Source organism: Haliotis rubra, unplaced genomic scaffold (genome assembly GCF_003918875.1).
Source record: "Haliotis rubra isolate DU_JTF1 unplaced genomic scaffold, ASM391887v1 Scf449, whole genome shotgun sequence".
NCBI lineage: Eukaryota > Metazoa > Mollusca > Gastropoda > Lepetellida > Haliotidae > Haliotis > Haliotis rubra.
The window spans coordinates 740777-768558 of NW_025767134.1; the positions used below are offsets into that span (position 1 = coordinate 740777).

At 39.8% G+C, this 27782-nt stretch overlaps 3 protein-coding genes across 5 annotated transcripts in view; all 3 read right to left on the minus strand.

Moving 5' to 3' along the window:
• Positions 1–14685, minus strand: part of LOC124289765 (receptor-type tyrosine-protein phosphatase alpha-like) — a 34754-nt gene extending 20069 nt beyond the window's left edge. The window contains exons 1-3 of the mRNA XM_046726419.1: positions 14589–14685; positions 13305–13387; positions 12688–12708 (exon numbers count right to left, since the gene is read on the minus strand). The gene's annotated coding sequence lies outside the window, so the exon portion shown is untranslated. The remainder of the gene's footprint in view (positions 1–12687; positions 12709–13304; positions 13388–14588) is intronic.
• Positions 3667–27782, minus strand: part of LOC124289762 — a 123958-nt gene continuing 99842 nt past the window's right edge. The window contains exons 6-17 of the mRNA XM_046726408.1: positions 9656–9749; positions 9280–9422; positions 8940–9019; positions 8738–8825; positions 8381–8454; positions 8046–8082; positions 7596–7693; positions 7293–7418; positions 6862–7013; positions 5890–6025; positions 5195–5322; positions 3667–4704 (exon numbers count right to left, since the gene is read on the minus strand). Coding sequence (XP_046582364.1) covers positions 4491–4704; positions 5195–5322; positions 5890–6025; positions 6862–7013; positions 7293–7418; positions 7596–7693; positions 8046–8082; positions 8381–8454; positions 8738–8825; positions 8940–9019; positions 9280–9422; positions 9656–9749 — 1370 coding nt within the window. The 3' untranslated portion in view covers positions 3667–4490. The remainder of the gene's footprint in view (positions 4705–5194; positions 5323–5889; positions 6026–6861; positions 7014–7292; positions 7419–7595; positions 7694–8045; positions 8083–8380; positions 8455–8737; positions 8826–8939; positions 9020–9279; positions 9423–9655; positions 9750–27782) is intronic.
• On the minus strand, positions 18830–22343 carry LOC124289768 (multiple epidermal growth factor-like domains protein 11). Of its 3 annotated transcripts, none has more exons than XM_046726430.1 (5): positions 22018–22343; positions 21426–21530; positions 20314–20940; positions 19573–19714; positions 18830–19472 (listed from the first exon to the last, which is right to left on the minus strand). In XM_046726430.1, the coding sequence occupies exons 1-5, from the start codon at positions 22028–22030 to the stop codon at positions 18914–18916; spliced, it is 1446 nt and encodes a 481-aa protein (XP_046582386.1). In that variant the 5' UTR covers positions 22031–22343; the 3' UTR covers positions 18830–18913. The 3 variants fall into 3 exon arrangements, with proteins under 3 accessions (XP_046582386.1, XP_046582387.1, XP_046582385.1); XM_046726431.1 differs by lacking the exon at positions 22018–22343 and adding an exon at positions 21647–21733; XM_046726429.1 differs by lacking the exon at positions 22018–22343 and having other exon boundaries at positions 21426–21637.

Consider the following 27782-nt stretch of genomic DNA (forward strand, 5'->3'; position numbering starts at 1 on the left):
ATTCGCTCTATGTGTATTCACGAGGAAAAGGCAAGAAAGATTCAAATTATAATGATATTTATAACTATGAAAACATATTAACGTCAACGTAAAGGGTGCTCATATAAACGTAGATTATAGTCACATCTTGGTAGAACATATTCTCAACTATTGTTTATAATAACATAATCTACTATAGAAATAGCTACTCTTGGTGACAATTTTGTATATGTGTATATATGTGAAGCCCATTTCTGGTGTCCCCCGCCGTGATGTTGCTGGAATATTGCTAAAAGCGGCGTAAAACCAAACTCAGTCAGTCATTATATGTGTATATAACGTTTTTCCACTTCACTCATGTACCACCCTTGGTGGAAGTAGAAAAAATATAAACCTTCGGTAATCGACAATTGATCACTCTTTGTAACGTATGGCCTAATTCATAATGACTGATCTAGTTACCTTATCAACCGTGACATGACTGTATGTTTTCATATTTGACAATGGTGTCTGTGTGTGTGTGTATGTGTGTGTGTGTGTATACACTGTCTGTGTGCGTAATTTTCACTGCATATACATTGTGAAAGTACCATCTGCGTATATATTACTATTTATAAATTTATAAATACGCTTCCATAATTGACTTCTTTTAAGCGTAACGTACCTATGATTAACGTGTAATGGCAGTTTCAACTAAAATATACACTTTATACAATGTATTTACATTGCCGACCCTGTGTATCAGAAAGGCATGGCAACTCACTTAATTCACGAAGAAGCAGCGTGGACGCTGTGTGTCACTCATACAGTTACACATATTGTCAAGTTACGACAACAACTAGAAGCATGTTAACGCTTGCTGCTGATAGCTTACTGTCCATCCAACTCAAATATGACAGAAACTGAAACAGATCAAACCAACTACCATTTGCACTGTATGAAAGTGATGTACATCGACTTAAACTATAAATATATTACAGCTATAAAGTGATGATACATTTCACAGATGTTGTAAATACAGGTCATTAGCTATTGACACTGTTACACGTAACCAGAAGGTTCTGGTATTTGTCTGTGAGCAGAGATTGTCGTTCGACACCGTCTGAACAGAGTCTACTACAACATGTCGACATCACAATTAGTTATAGCACACATGCTCACCTTTAATACAGCTTGTTTTTGTCCATGTTTAAGTCAAATATCCTTCAACAGAAACATGTCCTTCCTCGGGGATCCTGGGTCAAATATAAAATTACTCACACGAGGAAATATTTATTTCCGCAATTCCGTGTGCTGTGTTTTTGTGAGAGATGGTTTGAGTGAGTGAGTGAGAGCGTGCGTACGTGCGTGCGTGCTTGAGTGAGTGAGTGAGTGACTGAGAATGTGCGTGATTGAGTGTCTTTCTATCAGTGTTTGTGTGTTTGTGGGGGTGTGTGTGTTTTGTGTGTGTGTGTGTGTGTGTGTGTGTGTGTGTGTTTGTGAAGGTGTGTGTGGGTGTGAGAAGGTGTATGGGTATGTTTAGAGGGAGAAAGACATACTGAGTGTGGGAATTTATTTATACGCCTTTCGTTGCCTCTGTAGCAGAAAGACGGTTAACTGTGGAGGTTGAGTGAATGGGTTGGGTTAAGGGTCGGTTTGAGTAGTACTGCAGATACCTCTTGGCGTGTCAGCTTGAAGTATCACGCCAAAGATGGAACTCCGCACAGCAAGTTAAGGCGTCTCAGATGACTGAGCATGTAGTGCCACATTACCCTCAGAACATAATATTTGATCAATACATATTGTCACACGTGGTTCGGGGCCTCGTGGTTAAAGCGTTCGTCGGGTTCGATTCCCCACATGGATACAGTGTGTGAAGCCCATTTTAGGTGTTCCCCACCGTGATATTGCTGGAATATTGCTAAAAGCGGCGTAAAACTATATTCACTCACTCACACATGAGTGAGTGATTCCTATACTTGTATGACGGGAGACAAGTATATCATTGTGCTGATGGAACGCAAGAGTGCATTTTGAATAAACTGTATTGATATATTTTCTCTGATGAATTAACCCTTTAGGTTTCGATACGGAAATTAGAATGCATGTCAAGAGCCTGTCTCGAGATACAATGAACGGGAAATGTTTCGTTTTAGATCCTGTTGCAAATTCACCATGTTAAACTAGGGGATGGTGTTATGCAAACACATGACGGATGTTTGTTTGGACTTTCGTTGAGGAAACTTCGTCTTTCATTTGCATTTCAAGAAATAAATCATTGAAAACAACACGCGAAATTATACAGTGAAATAGACTTGCTGTTTTGTAAAGTGCATTTATCTCTATAAATTCGTGTACTACTCCCCGTTCAAGACGTGCCTTTTCACACTATATCACAGAAGTTGTACTAGATAGTTGTTTTGCTTGTCACCAGTCAGCCGGGTCGTAACACGTGTGCATGTAGACGGGTAGTAATGAAGTCGACGAGTGATTTAACAGACTGACAAAGGTTTTTTGTTGTACCAGATACACGTGTAACACAAATATACGTATTGATACACAACATAAACCAGTTTGTGACCGACTCACTCTCATTATTTCTGGCTCCAGGAAATTCAGCTCTGATATATTTCCGTGGACAACCGATTCTTTGGACATAATATTGTATTTGATACGATAGGGTCAATGTGTCCCAGGCCTCAATGTGTTGGTGCTGAAGGTTTGCGTCACGTGCACTAAACGACGGATATGCGGAAGTGGGAGATAACACAGTGAACTCTGATTACTCTCAGTCGTTACTTCCTTGTATACAGGGCGGCGAGGGAACCGTCTTGTTGGCCCGTCAGGGATGTCAAACTGTGTTGTTGTTGGCACCTAGGTCAGCTTACAGACGACTTCACAGTTACCCAGACAGACAAATAGACGACACACATACATCAAACAGATGTGTTGACACCCTAGACAGACATACGAAGGACACACATACATACATACACACACGCACACGGAGAGACAGACAGACATTACACCCAGACCATGACGTGTTATTACACACACTTCTAGGTGACAGTCCAGACCATACACATACACACACACGGAGACATACAGACGACACCCAGACAGACAAATAGACGACACACATACATACACACACACACACACACACACATACATACGACACACAGACTAGACACCAGACAGACAGACACACCATACAGACATCAGACAGACAAATAGACGACACACATACATACACACACACACACAGATAGACAGACAACTGACCCAGACATAGACGACAGACACACATACATACAGACCAGACAAATAGACGACACACACACACACACACAGACACAGATAGACACACACGACAGACAACCATACAGACGACACCCAGACAGACAAACAGACGAGATAGACAGACAGACATACGACACACAGACAACCATACAGACGACACCCAGACAAACAGACGACACACATACATACTAGTACATACACACACATACAGATAGACAAACAGACATACGACACACAGGCAAGAGTGAGTCAGATCGCTGACTTTGTATGCCGTCGATTCGGCGCCTGACTCTGCAGAGCCTGATTTAGAATCATGGAAGGGAGTTAACCTCTAAAATCGGAGAGATTGTAAGGCCAATTTGCACATACATGCAAGTGCATGAAAAGTTTCTTTGGCACTTTTAAAAGACAAACAGTTTCTTTTTTAAAAACATGTTTATTACTGTTAGAGGCCATTATACAAATTGTATTGGAAGGTATTTATATATTCAACATAAATTCATGATTTATAGTTACAAAAATACATGAATTACATTGTCACCACTGAACAACAGATAACTAAACTCGTGAAGATCCAGGATAGAATTGGTCTTCAGTAACCCATGCTTGTTGTAAGAGGCGACTAACGGAATCGGGTGGTCAGGCTCACTGATATGGTAAACACATGTCTTCTTGTCCCATTTGCGTAGACTGGTGCTCATGCTGTTGATCACTGGATTGTCTGATCCAGACTCAATTTCTTACATATCGCCGATTACTAACACTAAACTACAAACTTGTTGTTTTCTTCTGCATCTTCGTGTCGTTTTTCCAAGTGGCAACAGTATGTAACACATCAGAAATTATTAAACATCACTGTACAAAACAGGGAAAGCACATATGGCCAGAGATCAATATCCATGTATCTTTATACATTCAGTACATGTAACACGCAAATGCTTTGCCAATAAACATTTCTGTGTCCATTTCCTTTCATACATAAACAGATAAATAATAAAGTATAACAAATGAATTACTATATACACATTGTCATAATATGAACGACCTTCTGTCAAATGGAACCTAATTAAGTCATATGCTACCCTATTTTGAAAGTGTTATATGGGAATCGTCCTCAGTTCAGTTGCCAATCCAAACTGTCAGAAATGTGTGAAAACGGCCCCATACCACTGCACCATCGACAAGATGTTCTACCCAGATGTACACTCTCTATCGAGTTGAATGGAGTGTTAAACCGACGTATCCATCCATGTGTCCATATCTACATCTATAGAACAGGACTTCAGCGATCTGTGAAGGCGGGGCGGGGTGGTTTCACTGATGATCGCATACTCTTCAAGAGGAGGTGACGGGCTTACTGGCAGATAGCTGGTCCTGCGGTGTAACTGCGAGTTCCACAGGTTCTGGTACACGGGGTCATTCTTCACCAGACTAGCGTTAGACCTGAAGTAAAAAATAGAGGTACTGATGATTGTATGTGGGACATTCGTATAATTAACAAGCACTAATTCAATACAAAACACATGTATGCTTAATGTGACATTAGGGACCGATCATGATGTATGGCTAGCGGTGAGTGGGTGGTGATGATGATTGTTATGGATAAGTGTGTACAATGCGAATGACCACCCTAAAAATCATGTACAAAGTGACACACACACACACATACACACACACAACTGTTGTCATGTCATGTGCTAAATCTATGCCCCATAAGTTTTAAGCGAAAATCTTAAATATTCACATGTACGAAATTGCTGATAGACACACACACACACACACACACACACACACACACACACACATACCTCGCCCACCCCCACCTTATCCCCCTCAGTACATGTTTTTGATGACTCCCTACCTCCCCAAAACATCATTTTCAGCATCGTCGGGTGTAATTTGCAACTATGTATTCAACTTCAAGTATATATACCTGCTATTGCCTTTTCTCTGTCGCCAACAGTCCCCACATAGGACTGCTATTGGTTCTTGGTAGCGTTGTGAACTCCCTGCTATTTCCAGGGCACTCATTAGTGCCTTGTATATGAACGCATACTGCTCCTGAAGATATCAAACATGGATTTTATTCGTGTAATGTTGTCATTAGCGATTTATTGTTTCAGGCAAAATATATTTTCTTGATATTTGGTTGTCATAATATCGGTATAATGTAAATTCCATGATAAACGAATGTGTTCCATGCAAATATATATTACATCTTGTATTAAACTGGTGTATTCAGTTTGTTTTGTTCTACATTTACAATAATAGTCGAATGTTGATAGATGTCATATGCTTGTTTCAAATCCCCCTCCACATGGGTGGACATTTGCTATTGTATTTATGTATAACAGATTCATATTTACTTTGCATTCATATTTATAAACTGGTGACCTACTAGCTGTAACAACGGAAACATGCATGTCCTTTAAATGTCACTCACTTTCACTTTCACTGACCCCAGGGTCAAATAAACGTGTCTGGCTTATCTGGGTTCGATGGCCAAAAGAACACTTCGATTTGTAAACAAAAGGTCTTGTCAGAAAGATATCGCTGACAAAAATAGAAGGATATAATATGCATGATGGCACATGAAGCTCTGATAAACTGAACTGAAATTGAACTCACTTGTGTCTGAACCATTTTCATCCTCTGTTGGCGGAGGTTCTGTACACAGGTGTAAATACATACTCGGCCCTCTTCCCTGGCCTGGTCAAGTAGATAATCCAAGGCAATGAAGGTTCCCGTGCGTCCAATGCCAGCGCTGAGAAATGTGATGCAGTGAAACTTACGATTATTCTTTAAAAGGGAAAATGCAGTTTCATGGCGAACACATGTAAATGTATACATGATGCGTCTTCCGGACCACTGATGCAAACCTGGCTAACGTGGACGGTACTCCTACAGAATACCGGATACCTACCAGCCATATTGTTTAGTGTCACGTCACCCTAACCCTAATCCTAACCCTAACCCTAACCCTAACCCTAAACCTTACCCTAACCCTAAGTAAACTCGTGTGCTTTCAAAGATGACGGAATGTATCCGGTATTCTATAGTCTTACCAACCTGGACAATCCACTGAGAAAGGTATTGTCCCGATTAACGAGGTAAACTTTGTACCAGCGTCATGAAATGTGCTAGCAGGATAGTAGTATGTGCATTTCAGTAACCACATAGAATTAAAGCTTTATAAATAATATGATGGACATGTATAACGTATTCTTCGTTAACTGTTTATTAATTATATGGTATTTCAATTTCACTAAATTATTACATTACATTTTCATTACATTCATTGCTTGCGTTAACATTATACATTCCTCACTGTGTTCGTTCTGTTCATTTTACCGGCGAAATTATCTACGTTGAAAACGTATACTGAGTGAATATGTTTGACATCTCATGCTTTTAAATCAAATATTCAGTCTGCGTAATGGAAATTTTCGACGATTTTGACCCTGGCATCGTTTTTGTATTTTTGAATGCATTTACTGTCACTGTATTTTCGCACACGGAGACTGAAATGCCATGATTCTGAAACTGAAACAAAAAATTGCCGTGAGAAATTCTTCCTTATGAAGTGTATGCACACAGTACCTGCAGTGTATTAACAAAGGTCCAGATGAATCTGTTTTTGTGTCCTTGACAACCCTGTGGAAATCTAGAATTGCAGTTGTCTCCCCTGGAACACCGTGGTCAGGCCAGGAGGTAAAATGAAACTGGCGGATTAATCTGTGGTCAGAGTGTTCCTGAAAAAAACACGCACAAAAAACTGCAGATCAAAACACATGGTACCTTATGTTCGTTTATAAATTTATTTAAATTTAGCACAAGTTGCCCTTCTAAAAACACCAAGCAGGTTACATAAATAGAAGCATACTTATACACTGAATATCATACGCCAATAAATTTCGATTGTTTGACTAGTTGTCGTAAAACAATTATTGCAATTGGTTCGCGAGCGAGAATATGTATGTGAGAATACAATTGCCAGCGAATGTAATCTGACGACAGAAATGTACTCATACCTTCCAAACCGCTAGTTTCCGGAGAGTATAATTTTTATACACCTTTTCCTCAACACACTGAACGTACACCTTGCCATAGGTTGAGAAATCGGAGCTGCAGAAAGGCCAGTACATCTCACACTTCACCTAAGTGTAACATAGTTCAACACATATTAGCTCAAATATATGTTGTGTAGTATTCATTCCCCACCTGACATATTACGTTTGTATGAATATCTTTATAGAGTGTCAGTTCAGCACCGGTATTTAGTAGATATTTTTGGCATACTGTTAAATGTTTATTGCTCTACATGAATGTGTTACCTTCCTTGCTTCAACAAGGTTAGTTAGCATGACAATCTTGGTGGTGTTCAGCTGCCATATCATCCTCCAGAAGTCCGCTACGACTTCTACTGAGGGTCCTGTAACACAGAAATAGAAGCATATACAGCAGGCAAATTAAATTGGCTTCGCTTTTGTTTTGGTAATGGATGATTCAATTTGTAATTTAATTTTGTGTTTCCTTTTACCTTACAAGTATGTATTTTATTTCAAAGAACTCCAATGCTGAAACTTGAAACGCAGTGCTTATTAAACGGCGTTTGAGGTAATGAATGCATCGTTATGGTTGCACTAAATATGGCAACCTATTTGCATGTATAGAGACTGTCTTGCATCTACGTAATTGTATTTTTACAGTATCTATCAATGTTATTCAGTATATCAAGGAGTAGTGGGAGATAATTCAGTTGGTTTATGACCCTTTGAACTTACCTTGGGCTGCCACGTACTGGATGTGCTCTTTGTACCCCTGGAATATAGCAATAACATTCTATGCACACGGAAATAATCATCATTGAAAGTAATTTAGTAATGCAATTTCCAGTGTTTTCAATGGTGTGATACGTAGCTAGGGGAAATCATGAAATTTCAAAACCAGTGCGTTCGTACATATTTATGGAAACGTATCTCTCAAGCAGGTACAAAAATACTAAAGTCAATTTTATATATCATGTAACATCAATATGACCAAAAGTATATGATTATTAAATGCCAAACGAAAACGCATTTCATGTTTATTCAAAGGATTAAGTGGTGCGTATACTTACATCGATGAATGAGGCATTGATGTAATCACTTTCACTCTTGTCGTCAATCTCGAGGGACACTCGCGTTGCGTCATCTGCAAATATATTAAAACAGGGCGATCCAAAAATTCACTAATTTAAAAATATGAGCTTGGCCTTTAACTGCTTGGATGTAATAAGTGTACAAACGACTACCACAGGTCAGAGCATATATTTCTTTTTAAATACGTAATTAAGGTTGTTATTACTTTCAGAAATAAAGTAAATACAAGGATATGAAAATGCAAAACAATAATGATAGACCTAATACACTAAACTAAGTGATACTAATCCACAGCATAGCCACAAATTTAGGGTAGTGACCGTATGTTAACGTACATGGCAATACATCTCTGTATCTATTCTTCGTGACGTTGTCATCCAGAGAGCCATATTTTGCATTTTCGATGTCAGGACAAGACAGCCTCTGGAAAAAACAGTTTAGAAAATATATGATCTGATAACAGAAGGCGAAATGAACACATGCATGAACATGAGAACATATTGTCAATTATGTTTTTAAACATTGTTACTATCTCACCTGGAACTCGTCTATTATCTGCACGGATGACCCCTCACCTATCAGATCCTCACATAGGATCACCCGTTGCAGGTCATCATCTGTGAAGCATTGACAACTCATAATACTCAATCAATTGATCACCTCATAAATTGTATTGTATACATTTTACAATTTTATTTTATTCTATTTTTTTTTTTTTTTTTTATTTATGCATTGTGAGTATCTTTAAGAATACATCTTCAAAAGGGCATAGAAAGAATGTATATGTTTGAAGGGAATATGTGATAATTGAAATAAAGATATAAAAATGCTCTAATACAGTCTGTTAAATACATACGCCACACATTTAAATACATACCTTGACATGAAGCTGTGAACATTTCTTGTGATGATGAAGGGTTCTGTTGGAAATCATAAGGCTTCAGATCATTGTTATTTAGTGAATTCATTTCGCATGTCATCTCTTTGTCTTGGGACTTATTCAGTCTTCTCTTTTTTCTCCTAAAATGTAAAATACAGTCACATATTACTTAAAAGCTTTACAATAACATATCGTTTAAAAGGTCTCTCAAATGGTAAACAGTTTCCTCAGAAATACCATATTCAGTTGCTGAACTGCAATTATTGTACTCAATGTTATATTCTAATACTTTAACGCGTGACACATTATGTTTCCATCCATTGTTAAGAAATCAACATATTTCATATTAGTACATGTGTAATACAACACTTACTTCTTCCACAAAAACGCCATCAGAGAGAGAAACGATGCAGCTACAACCACCGCAAGCATCACACTTCCGATCCATATCAGTAACGAAGTATGACCTTCAAAATAATTCAATCTTGTTTGTCACAGGACTACGCAATAAACAGACGACCTAAAAGACATTTCTTGGAACACAAACAAATACATGCAAATGACAAAATTGTCAAGGTATTCATAAATATACACCTCGTCAAAAGTATCGCACCACCCATTTGAAAGTCAAAGTAGAAATATAATGTTCGGGTTTTTGTTATACTCCACGTACATATGTAATATTCGACACCATCCGTCATCATAATATCACAAACACATCCTGTTCCGAGCTGCACGTGCATGCTTGCCTTAAGCATGCATGTTCCGGGGGTCAGTTTGCTATAAATGCAGTACACACATAGCCTCCTTTTGGCGTATGTTATGTTGGCAGACGCAGCTAAAATTTGATTGTAGGCATAAATTTTGATTAAAAAAGCTTGATTTGGACCAACCAGTGAAATGCCCAACGACGTCCACCCTTCACAAATCGGCACCGCAATGCCCGTTTAGCCTGGTGCCAAGCACGTGTTAGCTGGAACCTGAGGACATGGAGAAGGATCCACTGGTCCGAAGAAAGCCGATTTTTGCTGCAACATACAGACGGGAGGGCACGAGTTTGGAGGCAGCGAGGCACAGCATATGATCAGCTGAAGTTCCAATTTGGGGTGGATCCGCCATGGTGTGGTGGTATTGTTCCTATCACTGTAAACTTGACCTCATCGCAGTTCCCGAGGCATTGAATGGAGAGAGGTACCAGAACTTGAAACTGGACGGTGCTGTAGTGCCTCACTTCAATAACCATGCCCTCGCCACTTCATGGTCGATAATGCCAGACCACATCGTGCTCGAGCTGTTGTTGAGCATCTCGAACACACCACCATTGAGACACCATGGCCAGCCAGAAGTCGAGACATGAATCCTATTGAGTATTTGTGGGACATTTTGGGACGTAGAGTGAGAGCAAGGGATCCTCCAGTTCAGAACCTTCAGTAATTGCCCCATGCATTGCATGATGAGTGGCAGCAGATCCCCCAACTGAGAATCAGACGTCTGGTGGCCAGCATGAGACGGCGTGTAGAAAATGTTATCCAAGTGCGAGGCGGTTACACCAGATACTGAGTTAGCCAGTCATTGTGGACCTTACTAGTGTGTTCGACATTATTAAATTGTGAACTGTGATGTGTGTCTGTTGTAACGACACCGGCAGCCATACTTATTTCACCTTATTTTACGGCGATTTGAGTGAACTTCAGTTTGCTACAACGAAACCTTCAATAATTGTTCAACTTCGGTCTTGTGTTGTCAATTTTCTGACTGAACGCTCACATGAGGCCATCTAAACAGTTTAATGTGCTTTTCTAAGCACCATTTTTATAAGGTTGTAGATCCAGTTTTACTTAGAGAAAAAATGTGGGTGGTGCGATATTTATTGACGAGGGGCATATGTGGTTAGATTATTTATTTATACTCTATAGGGCAAATAACATTTGTAAGTAGAGAACAAGTACACATATATATGCTGCTGACTGCTGGTTCTACATACTGCAGTGATGTTAGATAAAGGGGGGTAGGTAACAGGGGTTCTCATTTTTCAATACATCATGACAGTATCGTTAAATCTTATTGATCGTGTGAAATGGTATTTCGACTTTGTGTAATATAACGCCCCCCTTAACCTGACAACCCTCACTCACTCCGTAAATGATATTGAACCACCACATTTCAATTTCCATAGAGACAGAAGCTCACACCTGAATGTACATCACACTTGTCCCCTGTGTACCCCGGCTCACAGCTGCCACACTCCCCTGTGTCTCTATTCACATCCACCTGTACAGTGTGAGGGACAAGGTGTTCTACAGTGTGGACCGTAATACTGGGGATTCTGACACGATCCTGTACAACCATCACCATAACGTTCACACTGTGTACAGGCTGTAGGACAGTTCACGCCACAGTTATCTCCCTTCTTGCCGGCCACACATCCCTCTGTACACACAACACGGGTGTTGTCCATCTGACAGCGAGAGTTGAGACAGGTGTCTGGACAGTCATGTTGACACTGTATACCATAGAACCTGGAGTCCAGACACTGGAGACACTCTCCAGATGACGTCACATTGACACAACGAGGTAGACACACACCGTCAACACAGGTCACGTTGTTTACCGCCACAGTTGGTGCAGTTTATTGCATGGCATGACTCTTTAAGCATATAAGGAAAATAATCATTAAAGATGGCACATAAATCAAACAAAGACGTGGGTTTGCACCTGTATGGGTAGAAATGTATCCCCATTTGTCTCGGGTATTTTTCAATTGACGCTACTAAATTAATGTCTTGCAAAAATAGATGCATTTCAAAGCATTGTGAACATATAATATACTGTACACGGATGAATCTGAAAACTACTAAAAAATACACAAGCCTTTGTTTTCTTCACATATGTCGCAGTATTCCCCTCTGTACCCCGGCTCACAGCTGCCACACTCCCCTGTGTCTTTATCACATCCACCTGTACAGTTGGGGGGACAGGTAACATCACACTTGTCCCCTCTGTACCCCGGCTCACAGCTGCCACACTCCCCTGTGATCCTATTACATCCACCTGTACAGATGGAGGGACAAGGTGTTGTACAGTTCTGACCGTAATACTGGGGATTCTGACACGGTCCTGTACAACCATCACCATAACGTTCACACTGTGTACAGGCTGTAGGACAGTTCACTCCACAGTTATCTCCCTTCTTGCCGGCCACACATCCCTCTGTACACACAACACGGGTGTTGTTCATCTGACAGCGAGAGTTGAGACAGGTGTCTGGACAGTCATGTTGACACTGTTTACCATAGAACCTGGAGTCCAGACACTGGAGACACTCTCCAGATGACGTCACATTGACACAGCGAGGTAGACACACACCGTCAACACAGGTCACGTTGTTACCTTCACAGTTGTTACAAGGTGTGCTTGTAGAAGAAACTGTTGAATGGAAAATATAATATTGTATGCCATCTGTTCAATGTACAAATTAAACATCTGTAATATTGCCATAGTGTTCACGATTTCTGAACATGAAACATTCAGAGAGGAATGGAAGTGCTCCACAGACTAGCATATTTCTTTCGCCCAGGACAATGTTTGTTTAGTTTTTGTGAGATTCACTAAATTAATTAGTAGACAAAATTATCCTGTTTGTATGGATAAGTATCGTGCTGAGCAGCATTAAGGTCGGTGGAAGACAATCGTTCATCCTGAATGGCAATATTTGACAGACGTTGGTGATGACTCCAGTCTCAAATATATTTTCCAACCTTATAGATGTAGATAAAAGAGTATCTGCATGATATTCTGTATCGAACGGGGAAACGTATCATATCACACACCATGAATAAAACTTACATATGTTAGAGCATGGGTTATAATTTTGGATGGGATGCAACTCAAAAATGTACTATAATCTGTAAATTTACTAAGAAAGTGTAATCCCTGATATACCATATGTTACATTTGACCACTGTCTAAATGGCATTGTGTATTCATAAATAACAAGTTTATAAATAACGAAAACCTCTTACCGTTCAGGAAAAACAGAGGTAGAAAGACGATGGGTTGTCCAGTAATGGCATCGTGGATTACGTGCGTCCATTGTGAAGTTGTTCTGCAAAACAAGGATAGCGACGAGATTAGTGACATTGGGTGATATATCAACATAGAATCTTGCTTTTATATATCATTTGTTATTCCAAATGTTTTGAATGTGTGTTGCCCAAAGAAACAGGATATCATTAACATTTACTATGTATCGCAAGGATTTGAAGTTTACTTATAACATAAAGTCATACCAACGTGTGTGTGTGTGTGTGTGTGTGTGTGTGTGTGTGTGTGTGTGTGTGTGTGTGTGTGTGTGTGTGTGTGTGTGTGTGTGTGTGTGTGTGTGTGTGTGTGTGTGTGTGTGTGTGTGTGACATGCATATTTTTCGGAATGTCACATTTGTGTAAGTTAAACTGTGATATGCAGTTTGAACAACTGCAAAGTAAATACTTAAAACATCTATAGCATAATTATAGTTCACAATACGGTATTTCAGCGTAAAGCTATATATGTTGCTTATAGCTTAAGGACCGATGTGTAATGTATAATGCTTAAGAAGGAGTTCGAACCCTGTACACAAAACATCCGGTTTATGAAGTAAGACAAAATTGAATAATTGAGTTATCGAGTTTATTTATTTTATTGCTATTTATTATAGGACATTTATATAGTGCACCTATCCAGGCAACTAGTGCATGATCAAGGCGCTGGTATTTTTTCCCTCGATCACTGGATGTCAATCTCAACGGCAGATCGTATTATCAATCTCAACTCCCAGGGGAGTATACAGCTCTTGCAGCCACTAGGCGCACTGAGTTATTGTGGCGTTCTCATCCTAACGAGGTAGGATCATTGTTCCTTAACACTAGCCCTTTCCCAATTTTTGAATGAAATATACAAACAAATTTGATGAATTACATTTTTAGAATTTGGTGATATGTCGTATATAGAAACACATAGTTAAAACAAACTCCAAGGGACATGAAATTTATAGAGGAAAAAACGTTGTCTTACATCAACCTGGGTGATCATCAGAAAATGTTGTGTTCATGATATGATACATGCCATACAGAATACATCATTTAATGTCATATCTTTAACTGACAAATCACAAGGCGTATTTTCACCCGGTACACTAGATGTGTCACGTAGCAATACGAACCATACTCTTGACATACAATTTAACAACATCTATTCCTGGGTATGGCTAAGCTCTTATAACGTAACCTATTATATTTGCTACAATATTGGAACCAAAGTAAACTTACTTTTAGCTCTCCCCAGTGTATATGCTGTATAGCAGTCCTGTCCTAAATACTGACGTGAATACAGACGCGGCTCGCCAGGGTAGTTTCAGCTTCCTCCTTGACTCAACTATCCTGACTTTAGCCTCCTACATATTATTCGAATATTCATTTACTAAAGGTTTGGTTAACAAAGGTGCGCCTAGAAGTATTTAAGTTATTTTTATAATTCATATAAATTACCTATATATTATTTTAATATATATGAACACCATGTACATGGATGCACAGCCTATCTAAACTTGGCACTTTAACTGAATCCCACAATGGTAGTCGTGTGTGCATTGTTATGAAAATAGCTGTGTACCATACTGCTACCAACTAGGTTACAATACAGACGATGAAAAATTGATTGCGGCAAAGTTTGATTTGGAACATATTGACGTTCTTTGACCCCCACCCCAAACAACGCTCTGCTCTGCTCTGCTCTGCCACACCTGCTCTGCTCTGCCACACCTGTTTTCAGTCGAATCTGGCATGTCTGTGGGCCCATCGTAAACGGTTCCTGATGGTCTCTGATGAAAGTTGCAGTGACAAATCTGTTGCAGAGATGACGTGTCCTGATTTGTACGTCATCAATATGTGACGTCGCACGCACAGCCTCAGGCCTTGAGCGATCTGGGTCCTCTGTGTATTGTTTGACGACTACACTGTTTACACACACTCTCTCTCTCTCTCTTTCTCTCTCTCTCTCTCTCTCTCTCTCTCTCTCTCTCTCTCTCTCCTCTCTCTCTCTTACACACACACACACACACACACACACTATATATATATATATATATATATACACACACACACACAAATTATTATCAAGTTTGAGGGTGTCATGTTTCTAGCATTGTTGGTTTCATACTATGGTATGGTAAAACTAGTGAAAATATTTGAGAACAGTTAACTTTCATACCCTAAAACCGATTGTTTTCCAATTCTTCCTCTCCAGCTAAACATAAATTGATTGGGTGTATGTAAGTCAGTGTGATATTCAAGGTTTATTCAGAGTCTTCTGTCTGTATAGCAATATTTCCCATTGCTGTCCTCATATAAAATACGCAGAAACCCAGTTATTCCAAAACCAATACACCCGGAAACCAATACTGAACGATGAGTCAACTCCTATGTTAAACATAGGTTACAGTGACATATTGAGCCAACCCTGACTGATATTTATTTGTCTGTCTCACAGTCCCTGAACCATATCATTTTTCCAACAGCCTAGCCTTCCCTGCAATGCTTAAGCCCTAAATGAAGCAAGTCTAGATTTCTCCAGGTTCAGGATCTCCCTGGGGCTCCTTTTCAATTTAAATGGGTTTATTTGTTACAATCAAACTTATATATACTCAGAGAATAAGCGTTAGTCTAGTATTTATTCAGAGCCGAATTACAGAAACCTAGATACTTCCACGGTCAGTCCATCACATGAGCAAGAGAGGCAGACAGCCTGGTATTATGTTAGATATACATATACCAGTATGAGGATGAATCACATCGTTTTCACTTAAATCTGCTTCATTTCGTACTGTTGGAATTTGATATTACCCACAACAGTGTATTGTAAATATGAACACATGGGGAAGATGATTGAAACAAACAATGATTCTAAAACAAATAACCACCATGCTGTTTCTTTATCATGCTTAAGAAAAGAAGAAAGTATTTGATAAACAATGCTTAACATTAGGTATTGTTACTGCCAAACTGTTGATGCGGTTTACGCCTTCATGCTAAATAAACTTACATTAAAAGTGGATTGATATGTTTACAAGTATATAATGCCTTATCATTTCTACTGATTCTTTTTTCTCAACCCAGACCATAGGCAGCTCGCAGTCAGCATGACAGTTTCAGTTTCCTCCTTGCCTCAACGATCCTGACCTGACGTTAGCCTCCTACACTACATATTATTCGGAATATTCATTAAAAAGGTGCGCCTAGTAGCATTAAACCTATGCAATATTTCAGTGTATATGAACACATTTATATACTCAGCCAATATATAAACGAACACAAAAAGATTCGACACTTGTTAAATTCTATTGTTTCTACACCGATTACCTGTTCTATCTATCTTAAAGATTCCAAGAAATGTATGTTCCTAACATACTAGTCATCCTTTTAAAGATGTGAAATTTTGCCAAAACCCAGAAGAACTACATTTTTCCCCTTATTTTAATGTCTAACAAATTTCATAAATGAGGCTAACCAATTATTTTCGATGATTGATCGGTAGTAAATGAACCAAAGATGAGATTTTAACCACCCCAAAACTACATGAACGCATTATACATCAGCCAATGTATAAACTTGACACTTGTTATATTCTATTGTTTACCGATTACCTGTTCATTTGTTCGTCTGTCTGTCTGTCAGTCTGTCTGTCTGTCTGATGTAAACGTACACAGGAAGATAACATGTAAACATCAACTTGTAAGGTGAAGATTTGAATTAATATAATCCTGGATGTTCGGTTCGGGCTACATCGAGTATTTACCTGCCTAGATGATTGGCCACGTGGAAATCGGTGATGGATACACAATACATAATTGTGAGAGATATCTACGCTTGTGGTTAAAGTCAACCAATAGGATTGCATGGTCAGGCTCGCTAAATTTGTTGAACTAAATTGATCTATGCTGGTGATATCAATCATTGGATTTTCTGACCCAGATTCGAGAGTTTACAGATAGAATGTTTTCTGAGTGTGGTGGGTAAACAGCAAACTAACACATGATTTCAGAAACATATTTCACCATATCAAACTGTTAAAACATATTAAAATAAACTCCAAATGGTGTTTGTAATTTCTATTTCCTTACATATAAAAACATACAATTATTGTAAACGTCCCTGTAATAGATTTCAGTTTCGCCTTCGTGATGTTTCTTGGGAATGTAAAAAATGCCGGTTTCACAGAGAGAGCAAGCAGGACACTCGTCACGTGTTCTAGAATACACTGAATATAACATGGCCATATATGGTCATAAATAATGATAAAAGTAGTGAATAGATGAAACTCGCAGTCAAAAGTAACCATCTGCCCCACTGAATGGAAACACGAAATTAGTAAAGGGGCCTAACGTCCTAACTGTATTTACATACAACAGGACTTAATATGTGCTTGAGTAATATGGTACAAATTGCCTTTGAAAATGCGTTTGCTCAGTGGATTGTGATTTATTGATGCATTGCATGATCTGGACCTCAAGTTATTTGAAACCACAATACTGATTCCGGCATTCAAAATGTTTCGATGTTAAAGCAACACTTTTCACTTTGTTCCATGAATTTTGTTTTTACTTATTATAACATAGAATGTGATGAAAACAGTGTCGAAATCGCAAAATGTATTTCATGTGTACATCTGTACATTTCTAAACTAACCGCGGTGGTATTGTTTGAAATGTATTTTGTACTTATAATTGCGACAAAAGGCCCTGGGTCACAATGCAGTGATGTCCAATGTGTAAGGTTTCCATGACACATTCAACGATATTGTTGCTCTGAATTATATGTACATTGAATACAGCTTCCGACCAAGATGTCGGGTTTAAAATGAATTACATCCAACTTTAATTTCATAGGCTTTGAGATTGAACCCTGATGTCAAAACGCCACGCTTAATAAGCCTTCAGTGAGTGAGTGAGTGAGTGAGTGAATAATGGTTTTACGCCGCTTTTAGCAATATGAGTGAATAATGGTTTTACGCCGCTTTTAGCAATATTTCAGCTGCATCATGACGGGGGACACCAGAAATGGGCTTCACACATTGTACCCATGTGGGGAATCGATCCCGGGTCTTCAGCGTGACGAGCGGACGCTTTAACCACTAGGCCACCCCACCGTCCCTAATAAGCCTTGAAGTTAATAGTATTCACCACATAAAGGTGATTGAATCTATTTTTTTCGGGACCAGTTTCGATGAAGTTCCAAGAAATAGTAATAACACTATCCTGGAAACAAATAACAGTCACCACCCTTTACAGTCCGGTTGTCGTTCGAACTAAATAATCACATTTAAATGTTTGTTAAGTTAATCCATTGTACCACAGACGTTACACATACGTTACCTATCAGCCATTACTCGAACTTTCCACATGGACTCTTTCACTTCAACATATCGAGATACCGGATGGCAAGTGTACAAAGTCCATTATATATCTATTTAAAAAGATATTTTTCCTTATCAAAAAAACATTATGCAGACATACTTGCTTACTTGGAAGTTTTATTTTTAAGACGTGGCTACAGATCGATAGGCAGAATACAATAGACGTTTCTTCCGCGATGACTGATTAAACTGGAGAATCTCGGGATGTTTCTACAACTGCTGCTGTGATATACTTCACATGGACATTCGTCACATCACACGTTTGTCCAAATAAAGTTACTGAATCTAAACTTGACTCATTTTCTGTGTTTCTGTATTTTGCAAAAAGAAACTCAGATTCACTGTCCGAATGCGACCTTTGAACAGTTGTTTCGTCTGGTTTGTTTGGCTTCCCAAGGTCACAAGAAGCTGCTCGCCGTGCACTACAGGGAGTACTCCCAACCGGCCTCAACAAGATCTTGCAGTGTCCAGTTTTATCTTCGGTAGTTTTCCTGTGCTTCTCGTACGTACTTCTTGCCATCACGTCATTGTTCGGAGCCTGTTGTAAGATTCTTCCCCGGTTATCTTCTAAGGCGCCGGTTTCGTCCATGGCAGATGTCCTTGCCTCTGTAGCTGAGTCTATGTCTTCATCCTGGATCTCCCAGTACTTGTTGTACACAGTAGACCCGCTGTATCCGCCACCATCTACATCACGTCCTCTTGCAGATCTTCTCTCAAAAAGTCGTCTCCAGTTCCATATAGGCCTGAAAAAGCAAGTCCAGCACTTAAACAGGAAATGAAGATTAAATCTTTTTCATTATTAATTATTTTTATTATCATGTTTCTAATTACTGCCAACTGTACCTTTGATTGAGTCTGATAAGCTTTGAACATCGATTGTACAATATTAATGCAAATGTTCCGAACAGAAGTGTTCCAAAGACAGCACACACAAGCTTTAGGGTCTCATTTGATTCTTTTTGCACATTCGGAATGGAGGTTGAACCTGAAAGAAAACAATCAAGGACATATTTGAATTCCATATTAATACTTCTGTATAGTGAGTGGTTGTGTGAGTATGGAGCCCTTAAACAAGATAATAATTCGAGTCATATGAGGGTTAACTGCGAGGAAAACCATGTTTTAGACAGCCACTTAAAACCAACGAGCTTGAGCATGGCGCTAACACATTGAGAAACATAATCTGGACGCATTGGGACTTGAACCCGGGATCATAGGTTTCTGGATTACCCAATGGGCGCAACTCTCCCCAGCGAATTGCGGCGCTTTATATGATTAGACGATTGGGCCATCCGTTCCCATTATACTGTCTCTCTGAAGTCTCTCTGCTTCACACGGGTACACTGTATGAAGCCCATTTCTGGTGTCCCCCCACCGTGATATTGCTGGAATATTGCTTAAAGCGGCGTAAAACAAAACTCACTCACTCACTCACTGAAGTCTCTCTGAAGTCAAGAAGTTACATAAACTACAGTGTCTTTATTCTTCTTTACTTTCCAGATTGATTGTACTACATTAGCAACTGAGACAACTAGCAGGATCCTTATCCAATTATAACTGGAACAATATTTTTATAATAGACACCTGTTGATGGGGTAAGTACATCCTTGCATGCCTGGCACACCTTACACGGTTGTGTTGGTGTACTGCAGCTGTCACAGTGGAGCGGGCATCCATGTTGACAGTTTACACCATAATAGATTCCGTCAGAGCAGAGCTGTTTACATCCCTCTGTATTGGCACAATTCACACACAGCGGACATTTTACACCACAGTAGTCGCCCCTCCAACCAGTCCGACAACCGTTACACGTGCCCGACTGTCTATCACAGCCATTAATGCAGTTTGCTGGACATTTGTGACAGTTCTTTCCATAAAAGTTGTATTTGCATTGACCAAAACAGGTACCATTGTAACGGAAACAGTTCAGGCAGCCTATTGGACAATCCACTCCACAATTATCTCCCTTCTTGCCTGCTACACAGCCATCTTTACACACGACACGGGTGTTGGTAACCTGACAGCGAGAGTTGAGACAGGTGTCTGGACAGTCGTTCTGGCACTGTGTTCCATAGAACCTGGAGTCCTGACACTGGTCACACTCACCTGATGACGTCACCGAAACACATCGAGGTAGACACAAGCCCTTAACACAACTCACGTTGTTGCCGCCACAGTCAGAGCAAGACGTCCCGAACGGATATGGTGTACCTGAACAAACAATAGCATGACGAAATCAAACAGAAAATATAACTGTGTAATATCGCAAAAACCGGAAAGCCAAAGAAAATGACGACTGTGCAAATCTAATAGGATAGTCTTATGGTTTCTCCTGTAAATCGGTCATGATAGGTAAAACAATTTCTCCATAATGCAAATAGCAACAGTGACTTATGAAACAGGTCATACAGTAAACTAAGGATGGAAACGTAAGTGGCCTGGATGAAAACTGGTAAAATGAACTCCCCTATTGCCGAGGTGTTAAATTAGTCAATAATTTATTTGCATATTTGTTACTGGTTCGAATCCGGATTTCAACCTAACGATGATCTGTATCTTGCAAACCGAACTACAGATGCGTGACTGAAGGACGTCAAACTTCAGCTTCTAATTAACACTGATCGGGACCCCCATGTTATTACTGTCATAGTTTTGACTTTATACACCGTTTGTAAGGGCTAGGTGACTTTACATACCTTGATGCGTAGCAACAATGAAGACCAATACCGTTTGTAGCATGCTGCGTACATTGACGTAACGTTTAGCGATGCCACGGGTCAGACCCTTTCGGTTTGTCATGTCTGTAATAAACAAAATATCTTTTTCTGGAAGTTGCATGAGAAAACCGATATAGGTCATCTTACAGCTCCACTTTACTCGCATCGTTCAGGAGGAGATAACATGCACCCAGCTTTACCTTTAGGTATTCAATCGTAACAGCGTGTTCTCATTGTCTCCGGGTTTCTTATTTCACTAGAAAAAACAAAACACAGATACAAGGAAATTAAATCTACACAAAATGTTATTTTCACAAATGGTGTCGATTTCCTTCAAGAAGTGTGCCGTGTTTGTTAATTAGATATAGATGTCAGCAAAAGTCCTTCAAAAAGAATGCATGCCTGATAAGGGTTGATTTAATTGATTATGTTTCAGAAAATATTTATATAAAGTACACATTATGTCATCTGTATACCATAACCATGTGAGTAACAGGCAGTTTTCAGAATAAGTTATGCGACAAAATATCAGCTATTTGGGTATGGTGATATACGTAAATGAACGACCTACCATACACCTTCATCTGCAGTCACACAGGCCACATCCGGAGCTGCCACCATATCACCCCACGGTCACGGTCAGAACCGCATTGTTTAAACAAAACAGGAGGCAGGGGGCGACCAGTCTTCGACGTCGCCGGAAGTCACTAGATATGCATTGGTATCTAAGGTCGTCCAGGATCCTGCAATTGTTGGTTCGAATCCAGTAACTTAATTATGACCCTTGGCTTGTCATCACAATACAATAGTCCAGGGATGGCATCGAAGTGTTACACATATAAGTGGTCTAACATCTGAGTCATTCACCAACACTAGTAAGTTAGGGTTTACCCAGCTTTTAGCAATATACCAGCAATATCACGCAGGGGACACCAGAAGTTGGCTTCTCACATTGCACCCATGTGGGGAATAGAACCCGGGCCTTTGGCGTGATGAGCGAACACTTTATCCGCCCTTTTCCCAACACTAAGCTAACACAATGTGATGTTTAATCCCAAACTGGCTGCCATTTGAGATATCGCTTGGGGAGTATGTGCAACATCTCCTATGAGATATAGCTACAATATAACTGTATCACAAGGTTTTCTACGCCATTGTGATGTCAAAGGTTACCATGACGTCAGAATCAAATTACATCACTGGTTTCTCTGCTAATGAAACTGGTCATCTGTTCATATACGCTCAATTGTTTGTACAACCTGACAAGGTGGGCAGAATTGTTCTGGAGGTGAAATAGATTCCCACCGTGTGTATTTTTATGTCCAATAAAGGAACCTATGAGTTCAGGGCTTTATCTACTCATGTCTATGTATTTGAGATCAGTGGCCACGATGGTGAGATTCTCTGCATACCTAAGCAGTGTTAAACTTAATGTGTTAAACCTTACTCACACGATGCATCACTTCAGTAGCACAGATGCAGTGTTTACAAACCATTGGCGCTGTATTACATAATTGCCATTTCCAAACATTTTGAAGAGAATAATACATATAATATACATGATAATTCAAAACAGGCAAAGAGATTCAGGACTTTCCACACCCATAAGAAACCTCTACTAAAAGCAGAGTCGAATGTACAATTGTGATTGTACCATGATCATCTGTTTCAGCAGTATTACAGCTGTACGACGTTGTTCCTAAACAAATCGACTCTGGACCAGATAATCCAGTGATTGTCGCCATGTGATACGACGTCAGAGCATGTGCTTATGAATCAATATAAAATATAGGTGTTCGAGAACAGGTGAGCTTATACTGCCCCACCGGTGGCACCCGTCATAAGTATATGTATCAATGAGAAATCTCTGCTAAAATCATGAAACTATACTACATGGCGACTTCTTTGTCCATAAACGCATTAGCTTATTGTAACGTGTGTTTTTTGTAAGCATTTAAACCCAACTTAAACTGCAGGTCAAATCACTGAAAATCTTCCTCGTTCGCCACCTTTCACAACGGAAACTCAAAGTCAACCCTTGAAATAATTAAACATGACTAAACGTTGATAGGGCTATGTGTTTTCAGAACGTCCACAGAGTGTGTCACGTGACATAACCGTTACTCACTGACCTCCGGAAGTGAAACCTCACATTGACGGGGCTTGCATGACAACACGTCTCATTTCCGCTGTCTCAAACACGCTTATCTCAAACAGCACTTTTATCCCAGCAGTTTTTAATTTATAACACATTAGCAACTAAAATCATGTAGTTATTTGTTTTGCATTATTCAATAGTTCAGTAAAAGATACTGTTTGTAACATTGTTTATGTGTTTCAGTTTAATCCTGATAAATCACGGAGAGTCTTATTTACGTCAAAAATGTCATGTGCAGGATGTCAACATAAGAAGGCGCAGTATGTATGAATTGAATGAACATTTGTTTCTGTTCCTTATTTCAATTAACAAATTTCTCAAAATAAAGTATTTGTTTCATTTTGTACGGTATTGTACACATTGTGTCATTTCAATGACTGTGGCAGAAGGGAGATAACCATTTCAGTATAACTGTCTCTTGCCGAACCTCCAACAGCAAAGTTTACATGCAAACAGTATTGCAGAAGTAACTGTTATACATCGTATCATTTCAATGACTGTGGTGCAAGGGAGATAACCAGTTCAGAATGCCTGTCTCTTGTCGGACCTCCGACAGCAAAGAGAATTTACATGCAAACAGTATTGGAGGAGTAACTGTTATACATCGAATCATTTCCATAACTGTGGTGCAAGGGAGATAACCAGTTCAGAATGCCTGTCTCTTGCCGGACCTCCGACAGCAAAGAGAATTTACATGCAAACAGTATTGGAGGAGTAACTGTTATACATCGAATCATTTCCATAACTGTGGTGTAAGGGAGATAACCAGTTCAGAATGACTGTCTCTTGGTGGACTGCACATAGTGTTGTTTACACACACTACTTGACAGATAACAGTAAACATTATTGGTTGGTATAAAGCAGTACATTAGAAGATTGGTTAAACAGCTACTTCCCTTTTCGTGCTGAGTACGTTAATAGGGGCCGTAATCAATGTCACCCCCACCACGCCCCTCATCTCGATTCATACTCATGACGCACACGAACATACCAACGGACATGTGGTCCAATGAAAATCATTTTACAGAAAATCATTTCACTTTTTGGATTAGGAATAATTGTTTTGCACAAAGGACATAATAACTTTTTTTGAAGATACCAGACGTAAATTCTACCTTAAACAAACTTTTACTGTCACGATCTTACATGCCTTCCTAGATCTTTATATACCAATATGGCCCAGAGCCATAAATTAACAATAGCGGTTTTAGTATATGTTGGTGATCTACATCAACGACATTTTGTGTTATACTGTATTATCATCCATCTTTTATGGGTAGTTGATCTTATCTACACGGTTTTTAATATATTTCTCATTATATACTGAATATCATTGAAAACGCACCACCTGTAAATTTTGAAATATGGTAATAGGATTGTTTTGAGAGTGAAAATGAACGTTGGAAATGTTGTTAATAACATAAAAGACAATAAATAATGCTGTACAGTAAAGAACGGATTGCCCGAACACATCATAGAAAACATCACATGACAACAACAAAATTAATGCACAACACACATGAAAAGCACAAATTGCATGCGTAAAACATGCTGATTAGGGGTATAAATGACCGTCGGCAAAAACGTTCTCATTTTAGTTGTACCTCCGCAAGTAAAGTTTATTTTGCAATGCCAAGATTGTCACCAGAGGAACGAGAACGGGCGTTGGGCATGTTGCAGGTTGGCCCTGATCAAGCAGATCAAGCAATGATCAAGCAGGATCATTGCCAGACGATTTGGTTGCCATCATTCCACCATCATAAGACTTGCCAACTGGTACCAACAAACAGGAACCACCAGGGACCGCCAACGTCCTGGCCAGGCACGGGTCACCACCACTCGCCAAGATCGAGACATTGTTCGGCGCCATATTCGGGATCGTACGTTGCCGGCAAAACTAATGCTTAGTCTCTGAATATATATAATTTTGATAGTAACAAACAAGCCCATGTAAATTGAAAAGGAGCCCCAGGGAGACCAGAGCCTGAGGAAATCTAGACTTGCTTTATTTAGGGCTTTAGCACTGCAGAGAGGGCTTGGCAGTGGGGAAAATAATGTGGTTCAGGGACTGTGAGACAGACTAGTTGCCGGCTGCCAGAACCGCAAACGCTGTCCAAGGCCGACGTGGTTTGATCAGTGCTTCCACCGTGCGGCAGGATTACGGTGTCGACGCCCTTTTGTTGGACCCATCCTGACTGATAGACATCGCGGTGAACGCCAACGATGAGCTGAACAGCATCGTTTGTGGTTGTTACGACGTTGGCATGCTGTTGTGTTCTCCGACGAGTCACGTTTTCACTTGCGAAAAGCTGACGGGCATCTACGGGTATGGCGTCGACGGGTAGAACGTTACCATCAGGACTGTGTTGTGCAAACAGATCGGTGGGGTGGAGACAGCATTATGGTGTGTGTGTGTGTGTGTGGGGTTTGTTGGGTCAGTTATCATCACAAAACCGCTCTGGTAGTTTGTCGTGGCAGAGTGAATGCCCTTTACTACCGTGACACCATTCTTCAGAACAACGTCGTTCCCTTCTTTAACCAACATCAAGATCGGCACACATTCCAGCAGGACAATGCTCGAGCGCACACTGCACGTGTTGCAACACAGTTTCTGGCAAACAACAACATTCCTCTACTTCCATGACCTGCATTGTCACCGGATTTGTCTCCCATTGAACACGTGTGGGATTACATCGGCCAACGCCTCTCACGTCGCCCACAGATCAACAACCTTGGGGAACTTGAGAATGCCTTGCACCAAGAGTGGAATGCATTGCCTCAAAACACTTTTCAGAGACTTATCAGTTTAATGAGGAGACGTTGCACAGCTTGTGTTGCTGCCAACGGTGGTCATACACGTTACTGACTTTCCAATTTGACTCCATCTTTCTTTCATGGTCAGCTGAATTAAAAAATAATTCTGAGACAATTCAAAGGTCGATGTTGTGGGCAACAATCGTGAGTCTGTGACCTGGAATATGTAACCTTCAGACTAATAATTAGTTCATCTGTAACATATCATATTAGTTAATAAGTGGAATATACTGATGACATCTATCTCTAGTCTGTTTTGTGTTACTTGTGTTTACAGAAATAACAAAATAAACGATGTGAAACGAAGGCATTTAGTGTCAGACTGCCTGACGCTCGGCATAAAAGGGATAAAACAAGGAACTATCCCTACAGTGTACAACATTGGAGTGAGATGGTCGTGTGCAACTGCGGCATGCTACATGTGTTATATAGTGTGTATGTAAGCAACATGAAACCGGTATTATTGGAGACTAATACAAGGAGACAGACACTTACACGTGTGCACGCTCGTCGCTACACACACGACGTCACGCGCTTCACCTCATCACCGTTGTATGATTCCAACTGAATCTTAAGACTATGTACTTCAACCCCACCGCACCGAAGCGCCACAAAAATCGTCGCACCTTCGTTTCTTTCGGTACGTACACATGTACAAATGTGAGGGGTGTATCGTCTGAGATAATTATAACCCCATGTTTGCAAAACATGCTCCATTATTTACACAAGGTGTCTGCAATGTCCTTGACAACCTGTGTGAGTAAAACTACACGGAAACGACAACTGAAGCTGTGATCATTTTATTTACATATCATCCTCCGCGTTACTTTATAGAACACTAGTTACATGCGACATAGGATTCTCAACAAAAGCCTGGTAGTTTCAGTATTGTTTTTGAAGGCAACTTCCCCAATGTATTAACAATGGACGTGTAATAGATATCTAACAACACACCAGAGTCCTTAAACATAAAATAGATACATAAACATTAGCGTCCATTACAGGAAGACTTCTGGAACATGCAATGAAAACAAACCGTTAAATTGATGATGATGTGAAAGGGTGTAAATAGCTGTAACGATATTGAAATTTATAGTTAATGTACAATAGCCTGGCTACAATTACAAAAGTATGTAACACAAACAAAACACACTGTTGAGACAGTATTGGTGTTGGGAGAGCATGCCCATTGCATTAGTATTGTAGCATATACTAACATCCACTTTCTGTATCAGTTTTGTCAGGAGAAAGATAACTGACATTCACACTAGCTAAGTCACAGTTTTGTTCAATGAATATTATCGAATCAGTCTTTTGGATCAATTGCATGTCTGATGGTAAGAAGTCATCGGAAATGTCAGAAC